Source organism: Cannabis sativa, chromosome 1 (genome assembly GCF_029168945.1).
Source record: "Cannabis sativa cultivar Pink pepper isolate KNU-18-1 chromosome 1, ASM2916894v1, whole genome shotgun sequence".
Lineage (NCBI taxonomy): Eukaryota > Viridiplantae > Streptophyta > Magnoliopsida > Rosales > Cannabaceae > Cannabis > Cannabis sativa.
In genome coordinates, this window is record NC_083601.1 from 24,257,024 (window position 1) to 24,283,503 (window position 26,480).

A 26,480-nucleotide genomic window follows, 5' to 3' on the forward strand; every position below is an offset into this window, starting at 1 on the left:
GATTTTTTTTAGTGGCATAAGTACCCAATGTTTATAAAACTGTAATTTTCTTCCAGTTTCATCACTACAGACTCTGTTATTGTCTTAAACAGGACACATATAAGACCCAAATTTTAGATTATTTGGTCTGGACGAAAATATGTAGTATCAGTTACTTCCAAATATTTTTTTAATAAATTTAAAACGGAGCTTGTACTGATGAAAATAGGGAAAAATTACAGTTTTACAAATATTGGGTACTTATGCCACTAAAAAAATCATTGGGTTTATGCCACTTACAAACTCAAAACTTTGGGTACTTATGCCGCTATTTAACCATTTATTAATTGTTTCCGAATTTCTTAATTATAGCAATATAAAGCGACATACATTGCGATATAAAAAGCGACATGTAGCGATATATATATCGATGTATGTTTGCAGCATATAATTACAAAGTACAAAAAAACTATCCCTAAACTTTTCCTATCTTACCAAGTCAAGTTTTGGTAAAACAAGTCTACACACCACCGATCTCTAAATACCGTCATGTTATCATCATTAATTCTCTCCAGTGATCGGCTCATCATAAGGTGTTCAATGTACTCAATGTCGTATATCCCGCAATCACCACTGTAAAATAAAAAATAATACATTTAGATACTTCAAAAAATTAATGATTAGTAGAAAAAATATATTAATGAATATTATCTTCTTTTAGTTTGGGGAACCACCTCACTTGGCATGTACGTTTGAAATGCACTAGTCTTAGTTGGCTATTATCCCTTAGTACGTAGCTGAGAATGTATTTGGCGTTTAACATGCATGCGTTTAACAAGATTGGTGTGGGCTCATAGTCTGCATTTGTGGTCTCCATACGTGGCGGTGGTCTCTCCGTTCGCGGTGTGAAAGGAGATTGGGGTGGACTCGAACGGATTGAAATGGAGTTGAGAGGGTAGGTCCGATTAATTTTTAGTGGGTCGAGTAGTCTTGGATGGTGATGGTAGTCTTGGATGGTGACGATATTGCTGGTCTTGAATGGTGGCAGTAGTCTTGGATGGCGGCAGTACGGGTGGTCTTGGATCGTGGCAATGGTCGTGGCGGTTCGGTTCTCTTGAATAGAGCGAGCTAGAATGGAAGGAGAGAGAAACAAAAGTAAGTTGAAAAACGGAAAAAGTAATTTTAGGTTTAATAACAAATTAAATTGACCTAATCTAATAATATTGATATACTAATGATTAGGAGATAAATTTTAGTTTTATAAATGCAAAGTCAAAATTTCACATTTACATTCATATATAGTGTTAATAACTCTACTCGTATTTATAGTGTTAAACATCCAAAACTGTATATATTATTCCTCGTTTCCATTTTGAATTTTAAGATTGTTTTCAACAACGAATTATTCAGGTATTTTATGCGGAAAGATTAAAAAAAAAAACAAATAATGTGTTCCATAATTTTAAATTTGTAATTTTCTTACCAATCAATCATTTTCTTTTTTGTATATAGTTTGTATTGTTCAATGGATAGATTATCTTGATTGTTGTTTTTTCTTGTTTTGGTAGCATTGTTAGTGGTCACAACATAATCATGTCTGTAATGTTTTTTTTAAAAAAAAAAAATTAAATAAATACATAAATAAAACTGGCCCATCTATACCAGGTGCATTATATTAGAATTTTGGATAGAAAATGTGTCAAAGACATATGTACAACTGATAAGATTAGAATCTTCACATATTGCAAAGATTAGGATAAAACCTGGGTAGGCCATCAACATGGAATGGATGGCATATACAAAAAAATAAGAGTACAGCTAACAGCTTATCTTAAATTAATCACCCCAAGTGGTCAATTCAGTTCCAAAAACTAAGACATTCACAAAATCAAATGGACCATAACTCAGCTTCCATTTTCTCAAAAGTACAGAATTTTAGCCCCTGTATCATCAGTTTCTATTTCTGCCTCCAAAGCTTCAGCAGTGACCTTCGGCAACTCTTGTAGTAATTTTTCCTGTTCGGATGGATTTTCAAGTCGATCTCTTCGTTCTAAGAACTCTAACAATGTTCAGAACCAAAAGTCAAGGTCAACCTGTATTGTAGCATAATCAATTCGCACCTTAAAACACAAAATGAAACATGGTTAAAAGTTCAGCTGCAAGAAATAAACAAAGGATATTCTCTTCTCCGCCCCTTCTCATTTGCATGATCGATGCAATTCTTCAGGACAATCAGCTCTCTCTTAATCCACTGCCGAGTAATTTACCCCACATGCAACCCCCAAAGGACGATCAGGGTAGAAACATGAAAAAACATATAAAGATTCTTATCATTAGAAGAGCTGAATCAAATTATGCAACAGTTAGAGAAAATTGTAGTTCAAATTGTTGCATCTCCAACTAATGGTAGTTTAGAATAAACATACATGCTTAGTAATGTCTGCATGCAGAATTTTAGCCTTCTCCTCAACCTCAACCTGCAAAAGTTCAGATAGTGCTTTAGGTTGATTTTACTTGTTTCTCTTTGTTGATCCATGTCCACACAAGGTTGTTTGAACAAGAATTTGTATATTGACAAAAGGGGCAAGTAAGAATCTTATAACAAAGGTTTTGACTGTAGATTTATAAAATGTGTTCAGTAAATTAAATTAGACAAGCCTTTAGCTAAACAAATGAAGACAACTACCAGGCAAAACAGAACTATGAATGCATCTTTACTGATCATCCCATCAATAAATATTTCAAACTTTCTGCCTTTGAAAGAGCATGTATATTAGTACTTACAACAGTAAGTTTTTTGTGTACGCCTTTGGCTATCTTTTCTCCAAAATCTTGGCATTCTTCCTGCAATAGAATAGATGCAAATTTAGTTAAGTATTTTCGGTTAGAACAAGTTAATGCAATAGAATTGAAAGCTAACATACACACGCGCATAAAGCTATAGAAGGCTGTACGTAACAGCTTTGAAGTTCAATAACAACTGTCAGACCAATCACACAAAATACTTGAATGAAATGCCAAACGAATCACACCATTTTGTAAATCAAAATCCTTCATAAAAAAAAACAAATCACCAGAATTCATTCAGGAAATAACTAGTTTTGTTACCTCAGTGAAGTCGGAATCTGAAAGCATACAGATACTAAAGTCTTCTATAAAAGACATACGAGAACATTTTAGGAGGATTTCACCAGTAGAAGATCTTTCAACACCTGAGAAGTAAAAAAAATTTATAAAACCGGACTTCATTCATGATATGAACTGACACACATACAACTTTTTGAAAGAAAAAGCATGCATAGAATTAAATATAATGGACCATAATGTCCAGCAGATCAGCCTACTACAACAACAGTTAAAACAGTGCTATAGTGCATATTTCCTAGTAGAAATCACCTGTTACAGTCAAAAGCTGGTGAGAATTCTTTTGTCTATAATCTCTGGGATCTGTTTTTACTCTAACAAAACTTCCAACTACCTTTTCTTCAAAATTTTCAGGCTGCTTTGATAGTTCCTCCACTAAACTCCTCCTTAGATAGATTAGTTTGATATTATCAGAAATTATAGATGCAAAGCAGCTTCGCATATCAGCTTCCTCTTTCTGATCAGTTTCCTCTTCCTGATACTTCCTAGTCGGGCTAACAGTTCTCTGCTTTTTACAGGACATAACAACATTTTGATTGCTGTCTTGAAAATGCTCTACGTCTTCATCTATGAAATCACTAGACTCTGATTCATCCAAGTTCTCAACAAAATGGGCATCCAAAAGAAAAAATATTTTCTTCTTTATCAATGATTTCTTTCGGAAAAGAGAATAGAGCCTTTCATCACAAAGAACCTTGTGCTTATTTTCTGGGTGGAAAAGATTCTTTTCTTGAATGTACCCCTTGACGATGGCATCCACTTCATACTGGGACATTTGTTTGGTTGTATCTTTACCAGTGTATTTTAGAAACTCAATAAGCGGTTTGGATGCCCATCCAATAAACTCTTCTTTCTTAGATATCTTGCTCTTAGCTGATGGCTTTCGTTTTACAGCACCTTTGGACTCATCTACTACGAAGTCACTGTCTTCTTCATCACTGCTATTTTCTATTAAAACTGGACCATCATTCTTCTTTAACCTCTTATTTGCGGCATGAATATCATCTAGAGTCAAGCCTTCTTTCTCCTTAACTATGTCCCAATACTCTTTGAACAGACCCTCACGTGTTTCTCTATCTTTGAAATCTATCTTAACCTGAAAAATCAAAAACCAAAAGTTGCACTTAACTGTGTGCGTATTTTACACCCAAAAACGAAGCTATGGTGATCTAGCCTATGAAGAAAAAAAACACAGATAAAGGGAGGCTATTGCAGAAGCAAACTATAAATTATAAACAGATTGAGACGAATGTATGAAACTTTAGTAGCCAAGAGAGTCTTGCAATAACTTATAAAGGTAACACTTCTTATTCAAATATTTATCAATTGATAATTGAAAAAAGGAGCAACAATGGAAACATTACATGGGAAATAGTGATCATATATTTATTATAAAACTGTAGCATAATAATAATAATAATAATACGCATACCCCATTAGAGTCATAAACCTCATCTTGCTCTGCAAGTAGGATAAACCTAACACAGTTCTTACAAAATCCGCTATCATCCCTAACACGTACAAACTCAAAAGAGTTAATGCACTTTGCACAGAAAGCATTAGGACAGCAAAAACACTGGAACTTTGAGGTTTTATAGCACATCAAGCAGGAATGCAGACCTGAAAACAAAAAAGTAACAAGTAAAATCAGATATTAACTAATGAGAAAACTAATATATTAATTTTGAAGAAATTATGAAAGTTTAAAATTTATTTGATGTATTCAAATCATGTAAAATTATGCAATGAGGTAAATTGACTAATCACAAGGCCCAACATGCATATTGATACACACTACATGCATGAATGAAAGGTAGAACTTGATCACACTCCTAAAACCAATGATTTTTATAGAGCAAAAAGCAAGAAATATGATGATATAGCATCCCTTACCACAAAACCAGTGTTCTCCACTTTCTAAGCAAGATTCATCTTTTCCCACACAGTGTGGATGATAGACTTTCAGACAGTTCCTAAAATGTAGAATAAAAATGAACAAAGTAATGCATTTATTGAAAAAAAAATTAAACAAACTTCCATAATAAGATTTTTTTTTCTACAAATAGAAATAATGTCCATTATTGTTCCTTGGGGAATAAATTTCTCTTTAAAAGCACATAAATAAACACGACTGAAAAAACTTCAGAGAGATCAGTGGAAAACAACCCCACACCACCAAACAAAAAAAAAATGGTAATGACAATATTAGTGGTGACTTCTTCCCCTATTTGAAGAAACACCCAAAAACAAAACACAAAAACAAAAAGGAATGATCTTTCTTGTTTTCCAAGTAATAAAGAAGGCATTTTGGAGATTTGCCATTCAATGACGACACAACTGTGAAAATCAAATAATGCATGTGAAGAGTATAGAGATAAGAGAGTGACCCGTAATCGCAAATGAGTAATTCGCCTCCATCTTTACAATAAAAACACCAATCTTCTGCTTCAACCTCTTTATTAAGCTTGGATTTTCTTTTTCTAAAATACTTCTTCATCTCCTTCACTGCTCAGAAACCCACTTTTTCTCTGTTTCTTCTTCGTTAAAGGCTAAAACCTGACAAACAAGGAAACCAAAAGTGAAAAGGAACTATTTTCATACGGTAAGAGCACTAAAAATCTTGCCTAACCCATACATTCGGTGAAAGCACTCAAAATCTTCCCTACCCATCTTATGGTTCGAAAACCACATATAACAGAGCATGAAATTTATCGCAAATGAGAACTCATAGAAACCCATATAACATCATCATCAAACACTATTAAGAGAGAGAGAGAGAGAGATTACTTGAGCTGTGCCCACTCTTGTTCACAACAGTAAGAATCCTATGTCCAACCCAGTTTTAGTGATCGAGAGAGTTTGGTAAAAAAAAAATAATAATAAAATTCTTTGCTACTCTCAGTAAAGGAGGGAACGAATATTGAAATAGACAACTCCTTGGATATTAGAAAACCTTCTTTTTTTCTGATAAATTCGTAATGAGGAAACTTGAATGTTGATGAAATCTATCTCTCTCTTTTCTTCTGCATTCATATTAAAAAAAATGGGTCTTTCATGGTACCCGTTTTAAATGAGGCCTTCTCATTTTTACCTTTTGTTTTGGAAACTTACTATTATATTTATACCCCGGCCTTGTTAATTTTGTTTTAAGATTGAAACTTATTTTTCAGTAATTTTTTTTTTTTTTAATGCAAACTAGAATTTTATTAATTTGCTAAATCAATCAAAAAATAAGATTGTAATTCAATAGGAACATCCCTCTCACTGAAAACTCGATCTGGAAAAGAATATGACGCTCTAGTAAAACTGTGCGCAGTCATATTAGCAGATCGTTTAATAAAAAACAAAGAAACATTGTTTAAAATAGATAGAAGCTTTCGACAGTCTATTACCACTCCCCCAAGAGGCGAAACCATGGTGATGTTACTTCGAATAGCTTGGACAATTGAGAGATAATCGCACTCGAGTTCAACATTATGTCATTTATGATCCTTGATCCAACTTAACGTCTCTTTAATGGCTAAAGCTTCAGTCATGCCTGGTGCTATTGTACCCAGGGCCGGCCCTGAAACAAAGTGGGCCATAGGAGAAAAAAAAATTTTGGGCCCTTATGTTAGAAAAAATGTGGTATTTTTTAAAATTGGTAAAAAAAAATGTATAATTTTAAAAGAAAAAATAAAAATTTTGAGCCCCTGGACTGCGTGGGCCCTAGGCACAGGCCTAGCCCGCCTATGCCCAGGGCCCGGCCTGATTGTACCACTACCAAAGAACCAAAAGAAGAAAAAAACAGAGCACTGAAACCTGAAAACAGGAGCTAGCAAATCACTCAAAACCAATACGAACTTTGCATGTCAAAAGACAAGACATCATAACTTACAATTTATACTTTAGGTCATTTAATCACAATAGGAATAATCTCACTATTTTATTAATAATACCCAAACGACAAACCTTAAAACCTTTATTTGTGTTTAATACTTCTCGAAATCCAATCATTAACTTGTCAATTTTTTGTTGTTATAAGAATCCTAGATTTCGGCAGCAAGTGAGAAGAAGAGAAGAGAAGAAAAACCCATAGAACCCTAGCTTTGTTTTCGGGTCAGAAGGAAGAAGAAGAGAAACTTTTTGAACCCCCTAATCTAATCGTGATTGAGAAGAGACAAAAGCTATAGATAAATATTAAATTACTATTGTAAAACTATGCTCCTCACTAAACATTTTTCAGTAAATTTATTAACTAAGTTCAAGAAAAAAAAAAGTTTCTTTTTTTTAAAATATTTTTTTATCAAAATTTTTTAATTTATTTTTTCTGTTGAGCCACCCACCCCTGATTATAAGTACCGATCACAACAAAGATAACAAATAATTATACAATTGTGCTAATTAAGATTGGATTATGTCATATTTATTCTCATGCTTTTTGTTCATCCTAATTACATTGAAATAATTATACAAGCTGATAACCAACTAACTAATAGTCAGTTGGATAAGAGTTAGTTAAGGTCGTTAGGTTGTTAATTTTCTGTTATGATTTCTTTGTTGTATTTCTTGCCTTAACTGATTGTAAATCATGTATATAAATACATTCTCTTATCAATAAAGAAATGGCTTACGCATTTTCTTTGTCTGTTTTAGAAACAAACTCGTTTTTCTCTCTTTGTTTGCTTTTCTTCGTAGTATCGAGCCTTGACTAGCGTCGATGGCTTCCTCCGTGACCACTCGTCTCAAGCTGGAGGCTCCGATCCTACTGTTGTGCCAGCTCAATCCTCCTCGACGGCACAACAATGGAACCCGTTCTCAAACTCTCTCACAGCTTCACTCCCCTTGAAACTTGATCGTACAAATTTTCTTTCTTGGAAATCGCAAGTCATTCCCACGGTTATTGGCCATGATCTTGATGAACTTCTCTTCAGCAACAATGCACCACCTGAGAAACTTGTCAATGGCAGCAGCAATCCTCAGTTCTGTCAATGGAGGCATAAAGATCAACTCTTGTTGTCATGGCTCCGTTCGTCGATGACGGAGGGAATTCTGGCCACGGTTGCCTGTTATCAAACCTCACACTCTGTCTGGAATGCCTTAGAGCATAAATTTTCAAGTCAGTCGAAGGCGAGACTTCTGCAACTCAAAGGCCAACTTACAAATCTGCAGAAAGGTAATCTTACCATCTCCGATTATGTTGATAAAATCAAAGCTATTTGTGATTCTTTGGCCATAGCTGGGCATCCTGTTAATGATTTTGATCTTATTCTACATCTGCTTAATGGGCTTGGTCCCGAGTTTGATTCGGTTGTGTCCAGCATAACCTCTCGAAGTGAGAATCTCTCTCTTGAAGAAGTCCAAGCTTTGTTAATGTCTCATGAAACAAGATTGGAGAGGCACTCGACTGTTTTGGATCTTTCATCAAAAATGGCTGCCAATCTTGCAATGGGCACAAGAAATGGCATGTACAGACCTTACAATGCTGCTGGCAGAGGGCAAGGATCTGACCATATGCCACGATTTCCCAATCGAACAAATGGTCCCAGGCCTGTCAACAATAACAGACCATTGTGTCAAGTTTGCATGCGGTTTGGGCACACTGCTGTGACTTGTCACTATAGGTTCGATCACTCCTAAGTCTTCTACTGCTCATCCTCAAGTCAACCTTACAGAACAGTCACTTGACTATGATCCTCAGATCTTTGTTGCTCAAACAGTGCCTGACTTTGGAGATGATGTTGGCTGGTTTAGGTGCTACCAATCATATAGCTCAATCTTTAGACAATCTTGAGTCAGCTTCTCCTTATCTTGGTCCTGAAACTGTTGCAGTTGCTAATGGTAAGAGATTACTTATTTCTAACATTGGTACTGCTACTCTTCCCTCTCAATCTCAATCTTTGCATTTAGATTCTGTTTTACAAATTCCTTCTATAACCAAGAATTTAGTAAGTGTATCAAAACTCACTAATGACAATGATGTTTTCTTGGAATTTCATAAAACTTGTTGCTTTGTTAAGGACAAGAAAACCAGAGCAGTGTTGCTTAAGGGAAAAATCAGAGATGGCCTCTACCACCTAGGAGATGATAGCTCGAGTCTTTCCAACACTGCCCTGCAAGTGAATCTTGCTACTTCAACCTTTTCTTCTCAGCCTATGAAGAGTCAATATGAGTCTGGTATTCGTAATTGTAATCAGGTTGATTCATCAACCTTTTCTTGTAATAAACCAATCAATAAAGACTCTTCTTACTATTCTCTTGATTCCAATCCCACTGTCTTACTATCTCATGTTAATGACATAAATAATTGGCATAAAAAGTTGGGCCATCCTGCTTCTCACACCTTAGCAAAAATATTACATAAAGCCAATATACCTTGTTCACTTAAAGATTCATAGTTTTGTCAAGCTTGTCAAATGGGAAAGAGTCATAGGCTACCCTACCCTCTATCTTCATCTCGGGCAAATCAGCCTCTTGCTCTTATTCATACAGATTTATGGGGTCCATCTCATGTTACATCCAAGGAAAACTACAAATATTACATAGTATTTGTTGATGATTATAATAGGTTTTCTTGGATATTTCCTCTTACTATGAAATCTCAAGCCTTTGAAACCTTCATCAAATTCAAAAGTCTTGTTGAAAAACAATTCAATTTGCCAATCAAAGCTGTCCAAGCTGATGGTGGAGGTTAATATAGGCCTTTTGAAAGATTTTTAGCTGACCAAGGCATTGTTTTTAAACAACCTTGTCCCCATAGTCATGAACAAAATGGTAGGGTTGAAAGAAAACATAAGCACATAACTGAAACTGGTTTGACACTTTTAGCTCAAGCTGGTCTTGATCTCTCCTATTGGTGGCTTGCCTTTCAATGTGCTACTCATACCATTAATCGAATGCCTACACCAGTTCTTGATAATCTTACCCCTTTTGAATGTTTGTTTAATGAACTTCCTGATTATCATGTGCTAAAACCTTTTGGTTGTGCTTGTTATCCACATTTAAGGCCATATCATCATCATAAACTCGATTACAGGTCTGAAGTATGTTTGCTTCTGGGGTATTCTCCAACGCACAAGGGCTATTTGTGTGAAAATGCTGCTGGTAGAATGTTTATTGCAAGAAATGTTGTTTTTAATGAGTGTTCTTTCCCTGCTCTTCAGAATAAAGGTTGTGCTTCTCAATCTGATCAAAAGAAAGACAATATTTCCTGTCCCACCATGAGGTTCAGCACTGATTTTTCTCCGATTCTGCTTTGCTTAACCGACGGTGTTGTTGCTCCTGGCGATACCACTTTTATACGGTTTTCAAGAGGCACCAGCAGTAAGTTTTCCTACACCTGCTCCTAATCCTAGTTCCTCTGCTGATGAACCAACTGCTCCTGCACTTTCTCTGCAACATAATGTCTCTCCCAACATTCAGCAACCTGTTTTAGAGACTCTGCAGATTAATTCTCCTACCATACCGACTGGTTCAGCAGCAGCTATTGTGCCACCAGCTCCTAGAACTCATTCCATGATTACTCGATCCATGAGGGGGATTTACAAGCCTAAAGCCTATCTAGCAACCAAATATAGGCTACCCGAATCTTTGTTGCCTCAAGAACCAAAATCCCTGCAATCTGCTCTCAAAAGTCCTATATGGAATGGTTCTATGTCTAAAGAAATTAGTGCCCTCAAATCTCAAGGAACATGGATCTTGGTTCTTTATGAGCCTCATATGGTTTTAATTGATAACAAATGGGTGTATAGAGTAAAGTTAAATGCAGATGGGACACTTGACAAATGCAAGTCAAGACTGGTTGCTAGAGGTTATCTACAACAACCAGGCATTGATTTTGAGGACACTTTCAGTCCAGTTATTGGCTAAGCAGTTCTTGAGGTGAAAGTTCTAGCATTGGCTGTCACGTTCAATTGGCAAGTGAGACAATTGGATGTGTCTAATGCTTTTCTTCATGGTGAATTAAGTGAAACCGTGTATATGACTCAGCCTAAAGGTTTTGAAGACCCCAAGTTTCCCACTCATGTGTGTAAGTTGAACAAAGCTATATATGGGTTAAAATAAGCACCAAGGGCTTAGAATGACAAATTGAAAAACACTTTGTTCAGTTGGGGTTTTAAGGAATCTAAATCAGATACATCATTGTATATCTATGGGAAAGGAGACACTCAAATAATTTTGCTAGTATATGTAGATGATATTCTACTTACTGGACCCGATTCAATTCTCATTCAGTAATTCATTGACAAGCTCAATAATCGGTTTTCTTTGAAAGACATGGGTGAGGTTCACTACTTCCTTGGTGTAGAGATTCATAGAAACACCACAGGTATGTGCTTATCTCAAAGCAAGTACATCTCAGATTTGTTGGTCAAACTCCATTTGGATGGCATAAAACCGTGCACTAGTCCTACCAGCAGTTTACATAAACTGTCTTTAACAGAGGGTCTTCCTTTTGAGGATAAAACTCTCTATAGAAGTACTTTGGGTGCCCTCCAGTATTTGACACTTACAAGGCCTGATGTAGCCTTTATAATCAACAAATTATCACAATTTATTCATGCTCCTACAACTGTGCACTGGGAGGCTTGCAAAAGATTGCTGCGGTACTTGAAAGGCACTATTTCTGATGGTCTATTTCTTTCACCTGCAACTCACTTCTCTGTTGAAGCTTACTCAGACGCTGATTGGGCAAGTTGCCCTGATGACCGTAAATCTACAGGTGGGTATGTTGTTTTCCTTGGCCCAAATTTGCTCTCTTGGTCCGCAAAGAAGCAACATGTTGTTGCACGGTCTTCAACTGAGTCAGAGTTTCGTGCTCTTGCCAATACCGCAGCTGAATTAAAATGGTTACACTCACTCTTTACTGAACTTCAATTACACTTTGCTGCAACTCCCATAATTTGGGTTGATAATCAAGGGGCTGCTGCACTTGCTGCCAACCCTGTGTTTCATGCTAGGTGCAAGCACATTGAAATTGATCAACACTTTGTTCGTGATCAGATTATCAACAATGAACTTTCAGTTCGGTATGTGCCTTCGGTTGATCAAGTTGCAGACGTTCTCACGAAATCACTGCCCAAGGATCGATTTCACTATCTTAAAGCCAAACTCAAAGTGGTATCTTCCCCTTTTCGTTTGAGGGGGATGATAACCAACTAACTAATAGTCAGTTGGATAAGAGTTAGTTAGGGCCGTTAGGTTGTTATTTTCTGTTATGACTTCTTTGTTGTATTTTGCCTTAACTGTTTGTAATTCATGTATATAAATACATTCTCTTATCAATAAAAATGTAAGACTTTTTCTGCATTTTTCTAAGTTTCTGTTTTGAGAAACAAACTCTGTTTTCTCTCTTTGTTTGCTTTCTTCACAAGCTAACTACATTTGGAATTTAAAGAACACAGGAAGGAAGCTAGTTGTGATTCTCATTCTTTTAATTAATGACGTATAAATGGTAATGTGGCCATCACATAAACCTGTTCTTATGGTGTATGAGATTTAATTAATGGTGTTTTTATTACTATTTTATGGTTTTAAGTGGTGAATTGAAAAAGTTAGGATGATTTATGATTTGTACTATGCGTGTATATTTTAATTTATTTATGTGCAATTTATGAGTTTGGTGAAATTCCTTAACTATTCTCTTTGTCTTTAGTAAAAGCTCACAGAGAACTTATTTTTCTAGCTCATTCATCTATTGATTTATAGTATTAGCTCATTTAAATGAGTAGCATCAATAATATTTATTAGGGGTAGAAAATTTACAACATAGACTAGGTGATTTTAATGCTTTTAAATGTTGATGCATAATAAAAGCTTCTCATATCTGTCTCTCTTTTTCTTTTTCACTTTTTTTTTAATGTTGGCTGGTGAACTTACTTCGTTCAATATATACTAATACTAATTATTAAACGAATTGCTCATTCTTTCAAAGTCCTTTGTTGTGATCCTGCGTTTCTAATTAGCGTTACTTTGGAGTCATGCATTTAAAATAGTTTAAGGGTAGGTTTGTAACGCCGTATTTAGGTCGTATTGTATTGTATTATATTGAATTTGATTACTAATATTTTTTATATAATATTATGTTAAACTTTAATTTATACTTAAACATTATATATTTAAGTACCCATAAAAGTTAATACCACTTATAGTTTTACATAAAAAATATGGTATAAAATACAATTGAATATAGTACAATACAATACGGTATACCAAACGAACCATAAGTATAGATATAAAAACAAAACTGGATAAATGCTATGCTACGATAGGCTATATTAAATATACACATTTTTTATGACTATTCTTAATAGAGAATATTCGAAATTGTTTTGCACCAGAATGGCCTTGCAAGGACAGCTCCATAATTTACAAAACATTATACAATTTCATCCAACACAATATAGTAAAACAAAAAGGCAAATATATATGCTACTGATTTTGAATTTGTGCAGGGACCATTTCATCAAGTTTTGGAGACCTTATCCTTTGCTGAATTGGCATGAGTAGCTGAGTCACACTCCATGTCAGCATTCTCTTCATATATATGCCACTTGTGATTTGTCTATTGCAAAGATGTCGTGTAATTTTTCTTATCTTTGTAAAAGTGTTATGTGGGGAAGAGAGTTGTTTGTGAGTGGCTCTGGGTGCTAGGTGGGTTCTGCCGCTAACATTTTCATCTATTTTGATGAATGAATCCCCATGGATAATGTGCTTTGTTCTTTCTCTCAGAACTCTTGTTGATGATGCTATGGTGAGTAACACGAAACAGAGAAAGTGAAATTGTTTATTTGAATGTGATAGATTTCATCTAAATAATGACAAGAGTATATGAAGAGAACCTATATATACAAGGACCAAAAAACTATAAACCGACATTAACTAACCCAACTAACAAGAGGAATAAACGGAAAATAACAGTAAACAGAATAACTATTAGGAATTGTCAGCATTAGTTTTTTTTTTAGTTAGTTCTCTATTGTTACCTACTTGACAATGAGATGTTCACAAAAATAAACAAGATTTCAGATTGGTGTACTTATTAATATCAAACTAATACTCCCTTTTTATAGTTTTCCATGTTGTAAAGCTTTCAGATTTGGAGAAATGGTTGGTGCTCCTTTGGCAAATTTGGTATAGGTTGAATACTGGAGTCCATGGATCTAAGGTTTTTTCTGTTGTGATGACTCTTGATTGGGGTATGGATTATTTGGAAAAGTTCTCAGCAGCTAATTCTACTTGTTGCAACAAAGAATCTAACCTCACTAAGATGAATTTTTCAGCTCCTGTTAAGTGGCAGCCCCCGTTGGAGTTTCAAAACTCAACGCCAATTCTAACATTACCATTAAATCCAATCCAAGAAGGTGGGACATCAGACTAGGCCTATAATAAGAGCCAAATATTTATATGGGCTTCACTCTATTTTACACATGTATAAAAAAACTCTATCTTACACATGTATAAAAAAATTGATAATTATAGACATTATTTTTTTGTAAAAAAAATTACATTTTTACATTTACAGAATTTTTTTTATATTTTTACAGTTTTCTATAAAAACAACACGAAAACAACAAAAAAACTACATAAAAGTAACATGAAAATAACATCTAAATAACATTAAAACAACAACAAAAAATAATATGCAGATAACAACAAATTAACAAGAGTACAACATAAAACGACCGTATTTTCCGTTAATAAAATAAAAAAATCTTAAAAATGTTTAAAATTCTGTGAAATCGTATTTTTGTAATTTTTTTGTTGTTTTTGTGTATTTGTGAAATAATCCCTAAAAAATGAGAAAATTATACTACATACCTCTTTTAAATTAGTACCTTTAATTTTGAGTCTTTGACCCCTTCTTTCAAAATCTATTATGTTTACCACTTTTTTCAATCATTCTACTAATTTTATTCTTATCATTTTACAATAGTCTTCATTTTTCTGTAACTAAAATTTTGCCTCAATTTTTTTACAAACTTACTCATTCGTCTCTAAAGAACGCAATTTATTATGTTTGAAATTGTATCTTGATTATGTGAGGGTATGAGGGTAATTTAGGTACAATACTCATAAAAAAAAAAAGTATATTTAAATTATATTTTATATGGATGTAAATTTAGTTAATGTATAAAAAAAAATATACTCTTCAACTTCTCCCAAATAAAATAGTTAATGGGTGCACCATTAAATTTCTAGATTTGTTACTTTCTGTTTGGATTTTAAATTATGTTTTCTATGAAAATGTTGTAATTTTGTAATGGGATAATTGTGACATAAGTATTTAAAGATTTGAATTTATAAGAAGTATGAACTCAATAGTTATTTTAATGGCATAACTACTCAATATTGGTAAAACTGTAATTTTCATCATGTTTCGTATGTACAGATTCTGTTTTGAATTTATTAAAAGAAAATTTGAAAGTAATTGATATCGTCGAGACTCCAGCCCTAATTATTTAGAATCTGAGTTTTATATATGTGCTCTGTTTAAGATATTAATTAGTGAAAATTATAATTTTATAAACATGAGATACTTATATCCCTAAAACAATCATTGACTTTATGCTACATACAAATATAAGACTTTTAGTACTTATGTCGCCGTGAATTTCTTTTATTTTCTTTTTAAAATGTTAGAATAGAGATATACAATTGAATAAAATAAATATATATGTTTATATATTCTGTTAATAATTTTAGAAAAATTTACACAAAGTACTTAAAATTATACTAAATTCTTTTATTTTTCGCATTTTTTTTTTAACATTTTTACGAACTGGTATTTATTTTTTTTTAGAAATTAGCGTTGTTTTCATGTTGCAAAAACATAGTATAATATTACAGTAACACAGTAATGATTTTTTTTAGAACAACAAAAAAATAATAGTCTGTATTTTGTAGAAAAGAAAAAAAAATGAAGATTTGTAAGAACGTAAACTTTTTTTATTTTTAAGTATTTATGAAATAATCTCTATTGATATATGTTTCATTTTTTAAAAAAGAAAATTAAGAAAAAAAGGTTTAGTCCAAATAACTGGAGGGACTACATAGAACCAGTATCAACAAAATCAGACAATTTAATATAAAAAATAATAAAACAAAACAAAACAAAAACAAAAACAAATTAGGAGTGCTTGGCTTCATAACTTAATTTTTGTTTTTTTCACCTTTTAAAAATAGATAGCAACTCTTAAAAACCAATAAGGGGTGTTAGGTCAAATTTTTTAAAAGCAGTTTACGAAAATTAATTAAAAAAAATAAATAAATAAAAATCAGAAAACATCTAAATGTTGCTTTCTATTTTAAAAAATAATTTTTACTTTTTATCTAACATATATTTTTTTTTACATTTTTTCTCACATACCCAAGTCTAGGCATGGGACCAAGGTGTGAGGCCGAAGTTGGGTCTAGGGTCCAAGTTTGGGTCTGCGTTCGAGTTTGGGTGTGGGGTCACGGCTAAGGTTAGAGTCGGAGTCGGGGGCTCGGGTCCTGGGCTGAGAATAGGGTCGGGGTCAAAGTTGGAGGTTTGAGTTCAGATTCGAATCTTGGGCCGAGACCAGGTCTAGGTTTGGATCAGGGGTCGTGCTTAGGTCCACGATGTTAGGATTTTATGTCCTAAATAAAATTTAATTTTAATATAATCTTATTTACTAGCCAATAAAAGATCAAAAATCATTTTATGTAACTTGGTTCACATGTTACTTTCATGATTATATGTTTGATATATAAATTATGCTAAATCCCGAACATATAAATATTCATAATTATAGTGTTGTCAACGCAGTGTAAATTAATTATGATTATACGCTTCAAACTATTTAATCCCGCGATTTACTAGTACACTGAATTTACAATGACGTGGTAATCAGCAATGTGGTTGCTTACACTTAGATAAGTAGAATTTTCCCAGGACATTAGAAAATTAAACTTATATTAGATGTATTAGCTATACATCGGACTGGACCGATATTGACAATGGAAAGGATATCATAAACTTACAGTTATATATTTTCTAAGTCAATGTCACATAGTTAATCTTAGATCAATCGAACTTGATCTTAAAATAGTTAAGCTTTAACATTGTTGTAGTAGTCAAGCTCTTTAACTTGTTCGTTGTTAGCTTACCTGTCGGACTAGCCCTTACTTACATCTTACAGAACTCAGTGGTGTAATTGAGTAGGAGCGTTAATCGTAGATATGGAATCTATAATCTATTTAGAAGTGAAATGATAGTTTTCTTAGAGCTTGGCTAAACGAGATAAATGGAATAGCTCTTATTTTGGTAATTGAATTAGTTTTTAGAAATATCATTTATAAGGAACTAAGTGTTTTAAGAATAAAATACATTGAAGGATAAAATAATAAATTTATCCATACTCGATATAAATCATCTATAGAGGATCATTTGATTAATTACATTTAAATAATGGATAATTCATAGTCTATCTATATTGGATATATAGATAGAAATCTATATAATCAAGAGTGCAATTCTAAATCAATAGTGGAGCCAGAATGAATTAATAGGATATGAAATTTACTTAGTAAATTTTAAATCTACTTATTGGGAGTTTAATTTTATAGGCCCATGGTCCCCGCATTATCAACGATATTATCACCTACTAGACTCAATTAGTTGATATGATAAGTCAATTAGATATCACAAATAGACTATGTCTTATTTGAGAATTTTCACTTAGTTTGGGTCATTTTGAGAAGAAAAAATAAATAAGGGTTTATTTGTTAATTAAGACACTTTGTGAGTCTAATTAATAAATATGTTTAAATTGTATTTTTGTTTGATAACTACTTTAGTGTTTACCGAGATTTTCAAAAACTAAATATTAGAGAACTAAAGAAATAATAAAATGTAGAAAATAAAGAGATTGAGATTTTACGTAGTTCATTTGTTAATTAACATTAGTCCACAAGTCAGTCTATTAGCCTCTAAGGACATATTTGATGTGTTTAGAATATTTTTGCAGGAAACTCTAACTTTGTACTCTTAGTTTCTCTTGAAGAAGAAGAAGACAAAGAGTAATATTGGCAGAGCTTTAGCTATGTAAGGTTCTAATCCCCCCTTAGTATGGAAATAGAAGGATATTTATAGGCTAAATAGCGAGTATGGACATACCCATGATTTGCCTAGGGTTTCTGCTAAAATCCCACTAATTGGGTAAATTACATGCAAAAGAGAGCTGGCTATTGGGTCCTTTGGAAACAATTATCCTTGAGCGTATTGCAACTAGGTAATTAGGGACCATTTTGTACGTTGTGGACACGTGTCACTTAAAGGTTTAACCTTTAAAAGTAGAGGACACGTGCCATCCAAAGGTTTCACCGTTAAAAGTAGAGGTCTGAAATATCTGTTTGGCAAAAAGGTGGAAGAGGTGTGCGCACTACCATGCCTAGACATAGGGGATAAGATTTGATCTTGTGTTAGAAAAAGTATAAATGTCATTGGGTGAAACGAGTTATTCCAATAGTAGACATCCGCGACACTCTCGGTTGGTTGACATCCGTAATAGGCCCTTCGAGTATCCATCCGGGTATCAGCTGGGCAAGCTTCCACATTTAGACCATTGCGGGTTTGGGAGAGACAATATGCCTTCCATGTCTGGGAGGCTAGGATAAGGCGAGTTGGCTCCGCTTATCCCTTAACCTTGACTTGTCAGTTTTGTGAGGTTTCTCCATGATAGGATTGCAATAGGGGATTTTAATTAGCGGGATTACGATTGGTCAATCCCTTCCTTTACGTGCCACATGTCACATGCTGAGAAACACGAATAATATTTACTCCCAAGCTCTCGGGGCTCTTCAAGGTCTGAGAGCTTACAGTCTTCTTCTGCCTATTGGAGAGAAGTTCTTGGCATGTTGTGATTGTTAGGATCGTTGATGTATATCTCGTGAGCTGTCATCAAGTAAAGGGCCATAAATTGAAGGTACCACAAGCGTGGCACGCATGAGGCATCTTTAATGTGATTGTTAACAACACGCGTTGGTGGACGCGTTGCTTGGGAGATGTTGCAATGATGGCAGGACAATTGAAATGACATCTCCTTTAATGCATACAACACTCGAGGCATGTAATGATGAAGAATAAACGACAAGGTTGAGTTTTTACATGCCAATTTTTCAACTTCCTATCCATTGGATAAAAGTGTACTTTTTGGAAGAAGAGATCTATGTCATCCAATTCAAATTGCAAAGATCTCTACTGAAGTATAAATGGATTTTCCAAACCCATTTCTCCTTTTTTCATCACCCCAAACTCTCAAAATACTCATTTTCAAGTTTCAAACCAACACCTCCTGTTTTCCAGAGAAGTTCCCTTTCACTATCATCTTCAATAGTGAATGCAAGAGGTCTTCGACTGCTTGATTTAATACTTTCTAAACCTTCATTCAACCCGTTTCCGAGACGTAGAGTCATTAGCCCTCGAACTGTTCCACTCCCAGACCGACGAAAGATTCGACGCTCAGGCCGGCTACAATGGTGTAATCAATTGGGTTTAGCATTCTTGGACAGATTTCCATGATAACATTTCTTTTCCTACTAAAATTGGGAGTGAAACTTAAAAAATGAACTCCAACCATGGCCGTCTCAAGGTGTTGAGAGGCCTAGGGCGAAATTTAAAATTGGGTTTTTTTTTTTTTTTACAAAAAATTAAAATAAATATTTTTTTTTTGCTCTGAGATATTATTTATTATTGAAATTTTGACACAATATATTTAACTCTTTTATCTCCATATAATAAATAATTTTTCTCACACATAACCTAACTTAATGTAATATTTAATCATCTTTTATTGAAGTGTTATATATTTTAGGACTTTCGTAAAAAAAAAAAAAATCAATAGTATGTCAAAAATTGTGTTAATTTTTTTTAATATATGTTATAAGTTTTTATAAATTTAAGAAGATAAATAATAATTAATAAATATACTTTTTATTTAAGTTATAATATTCTTGTTAGTTATTTTATACAAATATTTGATTTATTTAATAGTATTATAATAGATATTTTTATCCGTTTGATTGCACCAAGAGTAATTTCTAAAAAAATCATTTACCAAATATAATCTTTATCTTTTTTTAGATAATGTAATTCTTTTTTTTTTTTTTAAAAAAAAAAAAAAAACCTTTTTAAATAATGCATTGAAACCCTACATAACTTTTACAAAATTTAATCAATGCCTTTAAATTTTTAAAAGGCCCAAAATGTGAAGTATCCAATAATCGAACCCAATACCTACCAACCAACATAAATTCCCTTTACCAATTGTACTATAAGTCTTTTTATAAAAATCATTGAACCAAAATTTATATATATACATATATATTATATTTTTATTTTTATGTATATAATATTAATTTTAATTTTTTTGGGCCTCCAAATTTGTGGGGCCTAGGGCCTAGGGGGGCTACCCACCCTCTGGTTGGCCATGACTCCAACCATACCAAAAGTAGCTCTCTATAATAGGGAGTTCTCTAAATGTAAGGAGCTCCTTATTTTTTTGCTAATATTTTTTAATAGTATTTTAATAAAAAAAATACTATTATTTTTTTTATTACTTTATACAATTAATTTATATTTGATAAACTCAAATTATAAAATATTATTAAAATAATTAAATATGAACTAAACTAGGAAGTATGATTAGAGCAACAACAATAAAAATGACTCTTTAATTTAGCTTTTTAGCTAAAAAAAATTAAAAAGTACTATTGGAGATGCTTGTATCATACTACTATTAAAATAATTAAATATGATATATTTTAATTTAATAATTATTATTAAATATTACTAATCATTCACAAAATATCATTCATAACCCCACTAATCAATTAACTCATAATATGATTTAGTAATTTGATAAATTTTATAATTGGTGTGATTTAAAAAAAAAAAAAGACCACTAAGAGCATCTCTAATGATAAAAAATTAAGAGTGCTTGCTTAGGTGGATAGATGAAGTGGTAAAATATTGAGATGGTAGGGAAAATAATGTTATTCTAAGAATATGTGTGAATGTTGTACAGTAGCATTGATGCTATCATTATTTTTTTAATAAAAAATTAAAACTAAAAAATTATTATTGCTAAAAAATTAAATAATAATGTGTGAGATTATAATTATATTATTTTTGAAGAGTGCTATACCATTGGAGTGATTTTAGAAGTAAGAGTGCTAAAATGTTATGGAAGAGAGATCAAATAAATTATTATATTTTTAGATTGTGTGGATATTTTTAGCATCCTTAAAGAATGTTACTATTATGGTCATTAGGACCCTGTGAGTGTGAGTGTTTGGTTCCAAGTACCCTGATTCCTTAGTGTTCGATACTTTTGCTGATGCTAACGACAAGTATGATGAATTCAAAGGAGGTTGAAGAGTTAATAACAAAGACAAACTCGATGAATATGGCGAAAAGGGAAGGAAGCGAGGAGGATGGAGATGTAATGGAAGGAAGAGAAGTGGAAGAATCAAGTGATAAGAGTAATCAAGAGGAGAAGGAAGACTCAGACGAAAAAGATGATCAATGGATCGTTGACGAAAATATGGTCTCTGGTTTTGGGAAATTATCATTGATTGGAAGAATGTTTTCAAAGAAAAGATGCAATGTGAACTTTATTAGTACGGTGTTCAGTAGGATGTGGAAGACAGAAGAAAAATGGGAGGTGAAGGTGTATAAACATGATAAATGCAGTACGTATGCAGGCTTTTCCTTTGGCTGTGAAAAGGATTATGCGAAGGTAAAGAGCACCCTCCCATGGCGATTTAAGCGAGGGTTAATGATCTTGGAAGAGTGGCCAGAAAGTGGACAATGGGAAGATGCTGCTTTGAATGCAGTCCCTGTGTGGATTAAGGTGGCTGGTTTTCCTATGAAAGCTTTCAATGAAAGCAATGTGCATAGAATAGGAGGAATATTGGAAGGGGATGTGATAGAAGTTACATGGAAGAATAATAATTGTATGTGGCTTAGTGGTACTGCTCGGATGTTAGTTGCGTTTCTAGTGAATAGAAGTATTATGGTTGGAAAGCACATAAAGTTCGAGGGGAGGAAGCATTGGATATACTTCAAATTTGAGAAAATTCCATTGCTCTACTATAGGTGTGGGATTTGGGGTATGATCAGAAGGCTACAGAAAAAAAGTTGTGATGGAAAAAGTTGGCAACGGTGAAATAGTGCAGCTTTATGGTGACTGGTTAAATGCAGAGAATAATGTGGTCAAACATTGTTTTGATAATAATAGGAAGGGAGAGGTGGATTTAGATGATCGAAGATTGGATGCGGAGTTGGAAACCTGTTAGGTTATTTTTAGTATTAATTTTAGAATAAGTTTCGTATATTTTTAATTTAGTTTTAATCATGTTTGGAGCATTTTTACGCTTGTTATCTTTTATTTTTGCAGATTTAAAATAGAAGAAGATTAGAAAAATATCAGAGAAAAAGATGGGAAAAAAGATAAAAATATCTCACAATATCATGATATTTAAAATAGAGAAAATTGTACAAGCTGAACATTCAAGCCTGAATTCGACTGTCTTTTGATTGGATTTTGGAAAAAGTCGAAGCATAAAAGTTCTAGATCTCTCTTTTATCTTTCCGGAACATCTTGAATCGTCCAATTCCGAGCAATATTGAGAGAGTTATGGCCAAAATACTATCAGTCAACGCAGCAGAAAAATCGCTTCCAACACGGGCCGCGGCATGGCTTTAGCATGCCGCCCGCCTCCCTAAACAGCACAAAAATCGTATTTTTCTCTCACGTGGGTGTTGGGGGTTTCCTAGTTGAATAGGCATTTAACATGTGCGTTTTTCCATCTTTTTAGGCCCTGAATGCCTATATAAAGAGTAGAAGAGAGTTGATTTCATCAAGCAATTTCAGAGAGAAAAAAAAGAGAGAATTCAGATAAAGAGTAGAGAGATCAACTGCAATATTGGAGACATACTGCTTAGGGTTTTCAGCATTCTTCTTTTCTTCTCTTCTCTATTTTCATCTCTTTTCTTTAAGTTAATATGTGTAATTGTGCTTTAATGAACATGTGTAGCTAAACACTTTAATTAGGGTTAGATGAATATTGTTTAACATTGTTTATGGTTTTAATATGATTAATTTTCCCCCTAATTTCTATGTATTCTATTTTATTTGTGCTTAATTACTTTTAATTGTCTGATCACCAATTAACTGTTTATGATTTTGATGCGAGACCTGAGAAGTGAGTGTCAAATATGCTATAGTAGAATAGAACTGAATTTCGATATAGGACGAAATTTTATATGGTTTAGATAGCTTATAGGGTTTACGTGTTTAATGCTTGCATGTTAAATTTATCACGAGAGTAGAAAGTTTACATGTAATTGAGGTTTATATATCTGAGAAGACTATAAATTACCTTAGTAAACCTGCTATTGCATAGGAATTAATATTAGGAAAATAATCATATTAAGCCATATTCAATAAAAACAATTGAAATCGACACCCTAGTTTTTATTAACTTTCAATTTTCTTGAATAATTGTTTCTTACTAGTTTCTTATTCTTAATTCTTTCTTTATTTTTATTTAACCAAATAGAAGTAAAAGTTTAATTTTAACGTACTTAACTACACTCCCTGTGGGATCGACCTCACTCCTCGTGAGTCTACTACTTGAAACGATACGTACACTTGCGTGTGCTAAATATCGCAACAAGTTTTTGGCGCATGATTCTTGGGGAGTGATAGTTAATATTATTAAAAATTAAATTTTGTTCTAATTTGGTTTTTCTTTCCAATTATAGTACTAATCTGTTTGTTTTAGAATCTTATCTTTTCGGAGTTTAAGTCAAGGTGCAATCGTGAGATTACTTGAAATAGAAGACTTGTAAAAAGAACAGAAGAAGGAAGAGATTGGAAAGAGCGGCAGTAGAGATTGAACAAAGTCATGGGCGACAACGCCAATAATGGCAACAATGACCGTTAGTAACTCGAGGGATTATTTGCTTCCTAACTTGATAGGGGCTAGATCTTGTATAAGACCACCTGCCATCGATGCCAACAATTTTGAAATCAATCCAGCCATACTGCAGATGGTCCAATCTTCAGTCCAGTTTGCGGGACTGCCATCAGAAGACCCAAACATGCACCTCGCCAACTTCGAAGAGCTGTGTCAGACATTCAAGGTGAATGGAGTTAGCGATGACGCCATTAGGTTAAGGTTGTTCCCATTCTCACTAAGGGAGCGAGCCAAAAGTTGGTTAGTTTCTTTACCAACTCACTCAATCAACACTTGGGAGGAATTGGCCCTGAAATTCCTGTCCAAATTCTTTCCTCCTGCGAAGATTGCCAAGCTGAGAGCTGACATCAACAACTTCACCCAACATGACGACGAATCTCTTTATGAAGCCTGGGAGAGATTCAACGACTTATTGAGGAAGTGCCCAAACCATGGGATTGAAAAGTGGTTACAAGTGCATAACTTCTATACTGGATTACTGAACAACACCCGAACACTGATAGATGTTGCCGCTGGTGGAGCTTTCATGAGGAAAAGTGCTAATGAGGCCTTTGAATTACTTGAAGAAATGGCCATAACTAATCAACAATGGTCAATAGAGAAAGGCCCAACTAAAAAGGTTGCAGGTATGCAAGAAGTTGATGCAATAACCAAGTTGACAGCCAGTGGAGGCATTAACAAAGTTGGTGACCGCACAAGCCAAATGACAAGCTGAGTTGTCTGCAAGTTGTGTGAGGACCTCATACTACGCAACACCTTTTGCCCTATAGATGTTGACAGTTTGCCAATGGAGTAAGCCCACGCCATTGGAAACTATCAGAATAATTATGGTCGTCAGCAGAACTTCCAGAAGCAGTTTTCTAATCAGCAACAACAAGGGTTTTATCCTCAGCAAAGCCAACATCAACAACAACAGGACTCTAGTGTAGGGTCTAATCCTCAATTAGACATGTTGCTACAATTCATGACAGAGATTAAGTCATCCATTAAGGTCTTGGAAAACAAAGTGGAGCAGTTGGCTTCTCAAAACACTAACAGGACTCAAGGTAACTTGCCTAGCACTACTGAAGTCCATCCAAAGGAGAATTGTAATGCAATTACCTTGAGAAGTGGTAAGACCTATGATGGGCCAAACAAAAACAAGCCAAAGGAGGAAGATGATGTAGAGACAACACCTACACCAGAGAAAGAGAAGACTACTGATGGGCTTCCACAAAAAGAAACACCACCTCCAATCAGCATTGACCATCACATCAAAATTCCTTATCCTCAAAGACTTCACAAAAACAAGATGGATAAGCAGTTTTTGAAATTCCTAGAAATATTCAAGAAACTGCATATCAACATCCCATTCATAGAGGCTTTGGAACAGATGCCAACTTATCTGAAGTTCATGAAAGATATCCTATCTAAGAAAAGAAAGTTGGAATAATTTGAGATGGTGGCACTTACTGAAGAGTGCACTGCGGTCCTGCAAAAGAAACTACCACCCAAGCTAAAAGATCCGGGTAGTTTCAACATTCCATGCTCAATAGGGGGTTCGATACAAACAAAAGCTTTATGTGACTTGGGAGCCAGTATCAACTTAATGCCCCTATCTATGTTTAAAAGATTAAAATTAGGGGAAGCCAAGCCCACAACAGTGACTTTACAGATGGCAGATCGTTCTTTGACTCATCCTCGGAGTATAATTGAAGATGTTTTGGTAAAGGTTGGTAAGTTCATCTTCCCTGCTGATTTCTTAATACTTGACATGGAGGAAGATGAGAATATTCCTATCATCTTTGGAAGACCATTCCTAGCAACGGGAAGAGCATTAATTGATGTACAGAAGGGGGAGTTAAAGTTGCGTGTTCAAAAAGAAGAAGAGACTTTCAAGGTATTTGCATATTTGAAATTCCTACTTGTTGTCGAGTGGAAGTTGTAAAGGATGATCGAGAAGTAACTACCAACAAGAAGAAAGGGAAGTCTAAAGAACGCTTTCGAACTTTTCGACGACGTATGAAAAGACTATTGTGTGGGAATTATGAAGGTGACTCTCAATCTAAGAAAAGCTTTAAAAATTGCAACATTGGAGGTCAGTTTTCTTCGTATGGCACAAAGGCCCTCATGGATGCGAGAGGTGGATTCTACCCGCCACCACCACCACCGCCATACTGACATGGCGCTCAGGTAAGTTCCCTTCCCTTTAGTTTTACATGTCACATTGGGGACAATGTGTCACTTTGGTTTGGGGGGTGAACTTAAATTTTAAAATTTTAATTTTAATTTTTTATTTTTTTAGTTCTAAAATTAATTTTTTTTTGGTTTTGTGAGTTAATTTGCTTAATGTGAGTCAATTTGAAAGTAGGTAGATAGCATGATTTAAAAAG

The 26,480-nt window shown here is 33.9% G+C and overlaps 2 protein-coding genes and 1 non-coding gene across 6 annotated transcripts; 1 reads left to right on the forward strand and 2 right to left on the reverse strand.

Moving 5' to 3' along the window:
- Window positions 1-1,617: 1,617 nt before the first annotated feature.
- On the reverse strand, window positions 1,618-6,226 carry LOC115707470 (uncharacterized protein At5g08430). Of its 4 annotated transcripts, none has more exons than XM_061106238.1 (10): window positions 5,911-6,224; window positions 5,511-5,679; window positions 5,017-5,096; window positions 4,556-4,743; window positions 3,376-4,219; window positions 3,088-3,191; window positions 2,764-2,823; window positions 2,406-2,456; window positions 2,158-2,230; window positions 1,618-2,044 (listed from the first exon to the last, which is right to left on the reverse strand). In XM_061106238.1, the coding sequence occupies exons 2-10, from the start codon at window positions 5,618-5,620 to the stop codon at window positions 1,899-1,901; spliced, it is 1,656 nt and encodes a 551-aa protein (XP_060962221.1). In that variant the 5' UTR covers window positions 5,621-5,679; window positions 5,911-6,224; the 3' UTR covers window positions 1,618-1,898. The 4 variants fall into 4 exon arrangements, with proteins under 4 accessions (XP_060962221.1, XP_060962223.1, XP_060962226.1 ...); XM_061106240.1 differs by lacking the exon at window positions 5,911-6,224 and adding an exon at window positions 5,759-5,888; XM_061106243.1 differs by lacking the exon at window positions 5,017-5,096 and having other exon boundaries at window positions 5,911-6,226.
- Window positions 6,227-24,055: 17,829 nt separating this feature from the next.
- On the forward strand, window positions 24,056-25,540 carry LOC133032939 (uncharacterized). The gene is made up of 2 exons (XM_061107447.1): window positions 24,056-24,794; window positions 24,906-25,540. The coding sequence occupies exons 1-2, from the start codon at window positions 24,056-24,058 to the stop codon at window positions 25,538-25,540; spliced, it is 1,374 nt and encodes a 457-aa protein (XP_060963430.1).
- LOC133033819 (small nucleolar RNA R71) lies at window positions 24,440-24,546 on the reverse strand. The gene has a single exon (XR_009685881.1). It is a non-coding gene; the product is annotated as a small nucleolar RNA R71 (small nucleolar RNA).
- Window positions 25,541-26,480: the final 940 nt, after the last annotated feature.